The 11,628-nt window shown below is 39.8% G+C and overlaps 1 protein-coding gene across 1 annotated transcript; it reads right to left on the reverse strand.

Annotated features, from left to right (window-relative positions):
• Positions 1-897: 897 nt before the first annotated feature.
• Positions 898-4,136, reverse strand: LOC131333809 (disease resistance protein RPM1-like). Its single transcript, XM_058368569.1, has one exon. The coding sequence runs from the start codon at positions 3,826-3,828 to the stop codon at positions 1,033-1,035; it is 2,796 nt and encodes a 931-aa protein (XP_058224552.1). The 5' UTR covers positions 3,829-4,136; the 3' UTR covers positions 898-1,032.
• Between the last annotated feature and the right edge of the window lie 7,492 nt (positions 4,137-11,628).

An 11,628-nucleotide genomic window follows, 5' to 3' on the forward strand; every position in this document is an offset into this window, starting at 1 on the left:
GGAGTGGAGCAAAGGTATTTTTTCTCAGCAACAGTTTTAATTCTTTAGCTTCCTTTTCTATTATCTTTTTCATTCTTATTACGTCAGCGTCATCAAAATCAATGCCCAAGGTAACGCCTGCTCGGATAGTATTCTGAAGTTTCTCTGCAATCCTGTCCTCATCTTGCTCGAGTGTCAAAGATATAACCATTAGCTTCATTGTCAATACCATCATAGTTACACTTCTACATTAAGATTTTATGTTCAAGACTCCAAGGTACTTAGAAGTGGTTGATCTTTGGTATAATGGTGAACAATACCAGTGAACACAATGTTTTATTTTCTTTTGCTTCTACCCCCAAAAGTAGCTAAGATGATGATCCCACTACAACTTTCCCAACTGTGCAAGCAGTTTAGTCTTGGTCTCAATCATTTTTTTAACAGCAAAAAAATTTCATTTATCTTTGAAATTGATACAAAGACCAATAGGAGCAAGGAGAATGACATCAAATTCCTAACAAATCTAAGAAACATTTTATGCCCAGTTTGAGTACTAGCCAAACCCTCAATTGGCAAGATACCAATCAAGGAAATCCAATGGGACAAGCCCATTGGCCTCAATCATTTTATGCACTATGTAATCAACACAAAACAAGTTCCCATGCTATGCATAGCAAGGGTTTTTGTTAGTGGAAAATGATGTCAGAAAATAGAAAGATATATTCATTACCGAACAATGCAAAGGACTCAAAAAGTCCAAACAACAAGAAAAACAAACAACAACGTGAGATATTTGTTTTCTCCCAATATGTTTGTTTTCTCAAGTACTTAGGTTTATCCAAGCATCGAATGCTTTTTGCAGCCCTAGATAAATGACAATAAGAGATTCTCGATCTACTAATCTCCAAAACCAAAAAAGAACGAAAAATAAAACACTAAATCCATTATTTGCAGTAGGATTTTACAAATAAGTTGTCAAGTACACAAAAAATCCTAAAATACAAAAATATAAATAGGACGCCGCAAATGAAGATATGTCGATCTCAAAGATCATCATCCCTCCTGCTCTCCACCATTTTGTAGATAAGTTCTTTTCCAAAAGCCCAACTTGCTTTCCCAAATCCAGACATCAGAGATGTGTGAAATTTTCCAATAATCCCCACCTTTTAAGTCTCTATTCAAACTTGCAATCAAGCTATCTGACAAATCAGCCAAGTCAAGACGTTTAAGGTTGGTCTGATTTTCAATCCCTGAGGGCAACTTCTTCATCGATTTGCAATTGTAGAGATAGAGCTTTTCAAGAAGAGGCATTGAGCCTGCCTCCACTCTCACCCATTTTAATCCTTCCATTTGATTCAACCATAAACATTTGAGGCTTTGAAACCCACCTGCCTTGAAACATAATCCTTCTCCTTCATAAGCCAACTCGAGATCAAGGCAAACCAAATTGGGCAAGTCTTGAAAGGATTGCAGTGGATCAACATCCCTTAACTTACTCCACCATAAGCATACTCTCGTTAGGTTGTGAAGTGAATGTATCCAGTGGGGTAGATTTTGCAGGCGTCCTTTTAAATAGAGCGTCCGAAGTCGTCGAGGCGCCGAAGACAAAGAATCTAGATCAATGATCTCATCTTCCTCTTTTGCACCAACACACAACGATTGAAGGTTGTTTAGCTTCTCAAGGGATGAACATAGCACCTTTCCATCTTCCTGTGGTAGTCTTAAAATGTGCAACTTCCTCAGTTGAGTCAGCTTCCCAAGCTCGCTCAACACAATGTTATTGTTACTTCCATTGTCTGCCTCAATGTAACATAATTTCTGCAAGGATGTCAAGCTCCCTATTCCTTTTGGGGCTTTGAATCCAGATAAAGAGTGAAACCCATAGTAACAGCCACTCAATCTTTTGTCACCACGCAATAAGAGATGACGAAGATATTGCAACTTCAGTATCTCTTCTGGCAACTCTTTAACACGTGTCAACTTGAGATCCAATGTTTCTAGTTTCTTGAGGTTTCCAATTGACTTCGGTATCAATTTTACCTTGGTCCCCCTTAAACTTAGATAAGTAAGATGAACTAGCTTCATGATTCCTTTGGGAAATGTTTTCAAATCTGTACCTCTCAAGTCTAGCACTGTTAATAAACTCGCCCCCTTTCCTAACGACACAACTTTTGACAACATGGACAGTGGGTTTTCTACGCTAAACACAAGCAAAGAACGAAGTCGAGTAAAGCAATTGATTTGTATGTCGTCCAAATTAGTGTGTACTGATATGCGTCGCACCTTCTCGGCACTGGCTAGTGACACAAAGTTTTGCTCTCTCGACTTTGAAACAACTATTTCACGCCAAAGGTCATGGATTCGATAACTTTTCGACCTCCAACCACGCCCCTTCTCTGCCACTTGAACTAAACTTCTATTGATTAGCTCATTGACGTACCGCTCAGCAACTTCTTCTTTTGTCATTCCTTCTTTCACTTCTACAAATCCTTCTGCCACCCACAACCGAATTAATCTCATGTGATCAATAAAAAAATCTTCAGGAAAAATACTCAAGTATAGAAAACATAACTTGAGATAGTAAGGTAGATCAAAGTAACTGAGGGACAATATCTTTCTCATGCTCATGAGTTTGTCATTGCTTTCTAGTTCCGCTCCAAGACCACGGTAAATCCTCTCCCACTCATCAAGACTGTTCTCCTTCGTTGATAAAAGACCACCGATTGCCACAATTGCAAGTGGTAAACCCTCACATCTTTTCAAGATGTGTCTTGAAAGATCTTCCAAATATGAGGGACAAGGATTCCCATGAAATGCCTTCTTGCAAAATAACTCCCACGATTGTTCGCGAGACAAGGGTTGTAGAGTATGAACCAAACCATGATATTCTTTACTAGCGAAAGAGGCTAAATCACCATTTCTCGTTGTTAGGACTATTCGGCTGCCACAATTGCATTCAGGAAATATAATTTTGAAAAATTGCCACACATGAATACTCCATACATCGTCCAAAACAAACACATACCTCTTCTGCTGCAGAAAATCATTAATTGTTCTTTTTAGTCTGTTTGTATCCATATTGTCCATTCCTAGTGGGAGAGGTTGCCTGACTTCTTCACAGAGTTGCCGAATCATGTCCTTTAAAAGCTCTTCGACCTTGAATGCTTCAGAAACAGTGATCCAAACATGGGTTTGAAAGCGCCTCTTCACTGTTGCATCATCGTAGACCTTTCTAGTAAGGGTGGTTTTGCCCAACCCACCCATTCCCGCTACCGAAATCACCTTGAGTTGAGGATCGTCATCCACTAGCCACTTAATCAATTGTGATTTGGGCTTGTCGATGCCCACAAGGTCAGCTTCTTGGAGTAGAAGGGCGTCGCTCCGACCATCATACCATGCAATCCCTGAATGAGTGGAGCTTGAGCCTTGCTCTATTGTGCCATATATGTTACTATATCTTCGATGACCCTCTGAAATATCAGCAAATTTGGACTTGATTTGTTTTACTTCAGAAGCAATTTGGTGGCGAGCTTTCAAAGTCTTAATAAAGCAAGAAACCTTGAGAAGAAACCCGCAGAATCCGGCGCCATGTTGATGTCCAAGGCGAAGCATGTACATGTCAAGAGCATCTGCAGTGTCATATGCAGCTTCTCGAACTTGCTTCACCCATACTTTGAGTTCCAGGTTTCTCTCTTCCACAGCATCAGCTACTCTGAGGAAATTTGTCATGCGCTCGAATTCGGCTCTAATGAATTCAATCTCTTCCCGCACTCCGGTTAACAGGTTTACCTCTTCCTGGAGATAGGGTGCGAAGTTGCGTAGAAGTTGGAACACAGCACCCTCTGCCATTGTTTCTATTTTGTTGCAACCTGAGCAGCCCTTAGATGTGAAGAGAAAGGAGATTGTGAGGTAAACTGGAATGTTCTTGTTAGTTGATATTCAAGTGAGCCCCAAATATGATAGCTATATGAGATGAGAAAATCTAATTCATGGACGCTCCTTGATTTGGGTGTTTGCGGAGCCGATCAATTTTAGACGTTTAAATGTGTGTTGAATGGTCCGAATTTTAAAGAAACAATTCTCGCGAATAATTTAACTGGTTAAACTTATTCGTGAGAATAATTTCTTTAAAATTTGAACCATCTATTGACAAGATGAACAATAAGATAAGGCAGCGCGGAGGCTATATTTACGGAGCTTCCGTGAATAAGGCAATCTCATATGAGATATGGTCCAAGAGTAATGGAACTATTTGTGATGATAAGTCTTGTGTGGTTTTCGTTTGTTACTGGTCCCTCTTTGGTCTGTGGAAAGTAGATTGATTACATGTGAAAGCACAGTAGTATGTCATGCGGAAAGAAATAAATGATTTGTGGAAAGTTGATTTGGGGAGCCCACCATTCGGCGTGAAAACACAGTAGAATGTGGAAGGAAATAAATGCGGCGATGTACTGGAAGGAAATAAATGAGATATTTTTTTCTCTTTCTTATCATGTTAAGACTCATTCTGAGTAATTGGGAGTTTTTTAATTAGAAATAACTCCCAAGAGACACGGTTATTGTCTTTGGTAGTGTTTGGTTGGGAGTTTAGTTTAGTTTAATTTTGGTAGTGGGTGGAGAGAGAAATAGAGTAATAATTGAAGATATGGGTAATGATTGGAGAGAGATAGAGAGAGATGTGAAAGTAATAATTGAAAAAATAAGGTAATGATTGGAGAAAGAAGTAGGGTAATGATTGAAAATAAAACTAAAACTAAAACTAAGTTGATAACCGAACAAAAAGTTTATTTTTTTGTCTATTTCAAAGCATATTTGTGTTGAATTAAGTGAATAGTCTTCTTTTTATCATTTTTTTCCAATTTTGATCCACATTTTTATATTTTTTTAGCGTACTTAATTCCAAATGTTTTAACCAAAAGCTACATAAAAAATTCACTAACCACGAGAATAACTTGCTATCGTTTCGAATATTTAAGTTAGTGTGAACACAACCCCAAGGCCTTAGCCAAATGGACAAACCGAGAGATTTAATTTAGGGATTCTCTTCTACGGTGTCAAATGATATTAACTCTTATGGATCTAGTCTAGATGGAACTTTGTACTAGCTTCAACCCCGTTAGTGGACTAAGGGATTGACTCCTCATAGATTAGTCAAGGTTTGCGTATTTTGGCTCGGAAGGTGGACACCCTAAGTTATTACCGAAAAAAATGTTGTTAAGTGTGAACACATTATTATGTCCACTAGACCAATTATTAGTTCTTATTGATCTTCAATCATGTCTAAAAAAATTCCACCCTAAAATAAAAACAAATTCAAAATATGGGTCAAATGAATTTCGATTCGATATCAACTGAATTCAAGTAAATAATCGCACAATAGTACACTTTAAGAAGCTAATTGGTTGGTTGCGTTCATAGAATCTGATTTTCAGTGAGATATTTAGGTTTACGTGTGATTCAGATGCTAATGGGAATAAGGCTTGGGTGCTAAAGTGCAATATATTTTAGAGCACACATCCACTCGCTAAAGTGTATAAACCTCACGTTGTGGTAACAGAGGCTCCTATACTACACTTGGCGATGTGAACTTTGTTTGATTCGGGAGAGAGATAGATAGAAAAATGAGAGTAATATTTAGAGAGAGAATTTATTGGAAATCGTGCGTGAAGCGAGGGGTTGGTTTCGAGAGACCCAAAACGAACACGGTCTACACACTCTGAATATTCAATCCATGGGTGGTGTGCGGTTTTGGTGGTCCCTCTCGGCACGATGTTTTGATCTTTAATCAAGTCTAAAAAAATTTAACAAGTCTAAACATTGATCCACCTTAAAATAGAAAAAAGTTCATCCGCCCTAAAATCAAAACAAGTTCAAAATATGGGTCAATTGAATTTTGCTTCGATATCAACTGAATTCAAGCAAATAACCACACAATAGTACACTTTAAGAAGCTAATTGGTTGGTTGCGTTCGTAGAATATGATTCTCAGTGAGATATTTAGGTTTGCGTGTGATTTGGATGCTAATGGGAATAGGACTCGGATGTTGAAGTGCAATATATTTTTCTAGTGTTTTGTAAGAATTTGCAAAATTTGCAAATTAGACAGATTGGACGGTTTGAACCAAAACCAAACCGCATCCGCTAGAATCAATATTTTCAGATCCGTATCCATCCGTAGCATGTCTTGATTTGATTCGATTTGATCCGGATTGAGCGGGTTAGATGGTTCGACTCATCCGCTGGACAACTCTACTTTCCTTTATCAGATGAGAAGTACTACCTAATGAATATTGGTTGCCCTGGTAACAGATGGGGCATTAATTAGTCACACCCCAATAATGCCTCAATGTCATGTGGGACAATCATCCACACACATCCTCAAGATGCCTTGCTTTACCAAAAGTTAAAGAGGCAAAAGAAGTAGATGCCTTGCTTTACCAAAAGGTAAAGAGGCAAAAGAAGTAGATGCCAGCCTTGCAACGAGTTATAGAGCTCATTTAATTGTTAGGCATCCAAGGCATTCATGTGGGCAAAGCATTCATGTGGGCCATACTCTTACATTCTCCACTTGGCCCATATGATCACTTATGTTAGAACCCTGCTAACCACATATATAGTTGTGTACAGATTGTGCATAGATTTTATTATGGGATCCACCACAGGTCCCACACAAATGATTCGAGCCGCTCATTAGATGTAAAATATTTTTTCAAGGGTCCCTGTAAAAAATAAGCTCAATCTAATACCTATGGATGCTCGATTCAATCATCTAAATTTTCATTCAGATTTTCGGGTAATGAAAAATTAGATGATTAAATCAAGTACCTATAGGTATTGGATTGAGCTTATTTTTTACAAAAACCCTTGAAAAATCTGTGCACAATCTGTGCACAGATTATCTGTGTGGATAGATTTATGGCTTCATATGTGTAGTGGGCCGAAATATCCGAGGGGTAGAAGAGTCCTGATGGGTCGCGCTTGCCTGAGCTCACCATGTATTTGTCTCAGTTCATCTGTGGATTTACACGTGAATTGGCATGATACGGTGACCGTTTCCCAAAGGATAAGGAGGTCCTTGTAATCTTCGCCAAACGTGGAATTATCCGAGCGTATGAAGATTTGATCTCCTTCGGTAATCTGATCAACGTTCGTTGGGACCACTTTGTTCGGATAAAGCTCCTATTGTTCGGTGGACAATGAGTTCGTTCGAATTGGTTTCATTCATCCGGGAATAAGTTTGTCCGGACACCGCTTTAGTAGAACCTTCTAGAAGCTTCCAATGATATTTGGGTTGTCATCTCTAATAGTTGAGATGACATCTCTGTATGATGTGACTTCTCTGACACTGATAAACGCGACTCTGCAACCTTCAGAGAAATGACGTCTAATAAATACGCTGACATGTGACGTCATCCGAGCGTAGCACACCACGTGGATTGCAAAACCAGCCTGTGCAGCACTCAATATCTTTGACTATAAATATGGGACCACTTCCTACAGCAAAGAGGTCCAGAACAAAAATCTGTTTTTTGCTCTCTTCTCTCTCACCAGCACGAAACTATTCTTCTTCCTCCTCCACCATACTAACTTGACCATCGGACCTTCTTCCCGGAGGTACTGCCCCATCCGGCTCTGTAGGTACGAAAGATCGCTTCAACTATCCCACAGACTATAGAAGAAGGCTCAAGAAGGAAAAACACGGTGAAATCAGCCCCCCCCACAATATGGTAACATTAAGGGCGCATAAATCGGTAAGAGGAATTGGAAAAATATACAATTTTGATCGAAATGCATAATTTTTTAAAAAAAGACAAAAATAAGTGACTTATTTTTGTGTTTATTCAAAAAATTATGAGTTTCAATCAAAAAAATTTATTTTTTCGATTTCTCTTATTTTTGTATTTTTTAAAAAAATTATGAGTTTGACGCAAAACTAACAATTGTAAAAAAAATTTCAAATAAAGACAAAAAAAGAAGAAGTTACTTTCAACTTTTTAATTCAAACCCAACACGCGGTGGGTGAGTGCTTGCGACCTTATAGAGTGTGCTAGAGTAAGTATGCCCCAAGCGTAGGGCTAAGCCGGTTGGGAGCATAATAAAATCCGAAAGTCCGGGGTCGAATCCACAGGGAACACATCCATAACTTGTTTCAAAGATTAGCTTGTGTAGAGGTTTTAGCGTTAGGGCCGCCAACCAAACTTTGGCTTTGAGACGGCCAACTGAAGGATTTAGTTAACTGGCTACTTAACCTAACTACGACTTTTAACTGGAGATTAAAACTAAAGGGTAGGTTTAGGGATAATCAACATCCATAATGCAAAGGTGAGCTCGATTCTTCTCTTCTTAACAAGGGTGTTAAACATAACTCGGGCTTTTTGGTTCAGTCTAACAAACATAAAGAGGGACATAGCTCAAAGCATCAAATGTGGCAGATAACTTAGCCCTTGTCTACACTTGATAAAAGAGATTAACACCTCTACGTTTTGATACATATAATCAGCCCTAAATCATGTTTAAGCTAGAAAACGGGATTTTACAAGAGAAAATCGAGCCACACCATTGATTACGGGATGTTAACCATCCCACAACCTAACCCTACTACACTACTCACTCATATTGAAAGAAGACATTGAATGAGCAAGGGTAAACACAAGGTGGGAACTAAACATCAATATTACCTGAAATAAAGACAAGATCCTTAAAAAGGAGAGAGATTCTTACAACTTTAATGAAACACACCCACCTCAAAACCCAACAATCAAAGCTCCTTTATGAGAGAATGAGAGGAGGGAGGTAGAGAGAGAAAGAGCTGGGTCTAAATGTTATCACATAACCCTAAAAAACGTGCAAGGGGATATATATATATATATACACACACAAATTATCAAGTGAGAGATCCCTCACTTTGTTAAAATGCGGGACTTTCATTTCCTGATCAAATTTTGAAAATCCGAACCGTTCAATGTGTGCAGAACATGATTTTAAGGGTCCCCGCGAGAAATCAGCAAAAAAAATGACCGGGAAGGGCTTCATCCGAGCAGTTTTTTTTGAACCGTTCAATGAAAACTGCTCGGATGAAGCCCTTCCCGGTCATTTTTTTTGCTGATTTCTCGCGGGGACCCTTAAAATCACGTTCTGATCACTTTGAGTGGCTCGGATCATCGAAATTCAATCGGGAAGGAAAGTCCCGCATTTAAAAAAAATAAGGGATCCCTTACCGGAACCTGACTGTATATATATATATATATATATATATATATATATATATATATATATATATAGTACCCCTTTTTAGTTATAAAAGAAAAAGAAAAAGAAAATAGAAAACTGCAGAATCAGGGGATTGCCTACCGGTACCTTCTACCGGTAGAACGACTGCAAAGAGAAAGTTGAGTGCTGAGAAGACTGGGTTTCAACCGGTAGGCTCTGGCCTCCTACCGGTAGGTATTGGTCGATTTTTCTTGTGAACTTCCTGTTGGAAATTTGAACCGGTAGGCAAAAACTTACTACCGGTAGGCATGGGTTTGTACCGGTAGGCATTGATCACCTACCGGTAGGAACTCCGAGCTGGCAGCCTCTCACAGCATCTTCATACTGGACTTGTTCAAGCTCTTCGGGGCTTTGACGAGGCTTCCCCGGTTTCAGTCATTGCTATTTTCAAACCCCTCGGGTCCCCGATTAGCAATGGAGTAAGCTCATGGCGTAAAATCCACCTTATTTACGAAGAAAACCTCTAAACACCAAAAACACACCTTTCGCGCAATAACTTTCAAAAACATAGAGTTATGCATGCGAGCGTGGCAAAAATGAGCTAGATAAACCCGATTATTTACACTAAAGTGGGCTTATCACACCCCCCACTTGGACTTTGCTAGTCCCTAGCAAAAGATTTACACTACGAATGCAAGTATCAAATCTCCCCAACAAAACAAGGTACAGAACATATGCTCGAACTTCAAAGTAGCAAGAGTCCAACTAATTTTCTCCAAAAGAGTGCAACACTCATCTCATAAACATGGCATTAACCGTATTAAACAAATCACATGCAAATGAAACACGTGAGTAAGCAAAGCACAAATGGGTCTCAATTCCAGTACTAACAAGGGTATCACTCAAAAACTTATCCGCTTGAACGAAGCAAACACTAAGCAAAACATATCCCATGATCATATACCAAAGGCTAATGCGATAACTGGAGCTCAAAAAGTTACGCATGCACTCAAAGAAACACTTGATAGAGAATTGAAACTATTTATGCACAGATTATTGAAAATCAAGATGAGACATAACTAAAGCAATAAAAGATTCCGAAAATGCATTGCAGAAAGAACATCGGTGCACATGAAATCAACTAAGGGCTTCTTGGCTTATAACGTGAGTCGGGTTACACAAAACAGGTTGCACAAAATGGTTTACGGTCTTTGCTAGCTAGGATACTACCCCATGACCGAAACCATAACCTATGGCTACCCAAACCATCAAGCAATCGGCCAAACCAAACAAAACTTCTAAAAGAGATAAACGACAGACTCGAAAAGCAACGACATGACTCTACCACCGACTTGACATTAACTACTACAATTACTACCAATCTCCACCACCTCCAGAAGTTGCCACCATCACCCCCATCACTGAGCTCTCGGGCAAAAAGTGAGCTCAAATACCCTCAGATCGTACTGCTGCTCCATCTCATGAATCTCATCCTCATTAAGCTCGTCCTTCGGATACTCGGGGCTCCGATGTTCACCAATTGCTCTATCAGATGCTAATTCTGCTAGGGGCTCATACCTCTTCCCCGATTGTTCCGCAACCTGTTCATAGTAAAAATTCGCCTTGTGATCTGCCCTCCTTTGATCCTCTTGAATCTCCGCAGTTCAACACAAAAGTTGACACAAGAGCTTCTTCAAAGTTGATCCTTTCTTTTTCTGAGCCGAGGTGGAAGGGGCTTGGAACGAGCCAGCTTGAGGATTGTAGACACCCCAATCTGGTTTCCCAATTGTTTTATTTTGTTTTTCGGTTTCGTGTTTCCCCGATGATGAATCAGATCAAAAACAGTCTTGAGAGTAAAATGGTTTGAACTTGGAGTGAGTGGAGCCCATCCTAAACCCAAAAACCCTAAATCAAAACCCTAACCTCAGGTTTGACTATCGCGCGATCTATTGGATTCCTCATGCGATGATCCATCTGCCAGGTGTTGGTCAAAGTCAAAGCCTTAACTATTGACCATCGCGGGGTGTGGTTTGACTCTCGCGCGACGGAGCCACTCAATCGCGCGATGGTCAACACCTGTCACTTTCACCCTTTTCCAGCTGGATTTTGTGATGATCAAGGGGCCACTATCCTGAGGAACCCCGTTTTCGTCGACTAAGCAGTGTTCTGCAGGTGCATGGGTTGCCCCACCTTCACAACCACTCCCATCACCTTGTTGGCCTTTTCCTCCACCAAGGGAAGCTGGCCAGCCTTGTTGGCTGGTTGCTAGGCCAAGCCCTCCACCCACCTTACACTTCTCTTGCCCTATAAGTACCCCCCATGGTTCTTCTTCCACAAGGTTACACCTAAGGTTACCACCTCTCAAGCAAAAAAAGACTCCACAAGCCCTAATATACTTCATATCTCTTCACACTAACCACCTTCATACACTCATTTTCC

Source organism: Rhododendron vialii, chromosome 7a (assembly GCF_030253575.1).
Source record: "Rhododendron vialii isolate Sample 1 chromosome 7a, ASM3025357v1".
NCBI classification, from domain to species: Eukaryota; Viridiplantae; Streptophyta; class Magnoliopsida; order Ericales; family Ericaceae; genus Rhododendron; species Rhododendron vialii.

Coding starts and splice junctions, on each gene's coding strand:
- LOC131333809 (XM_058368569.1), bottom strand. CDS start 3,828: ATGGCAGAGGGTGCTGTGTTCCAACTTCTACGCAACTTCGCACCCTAT.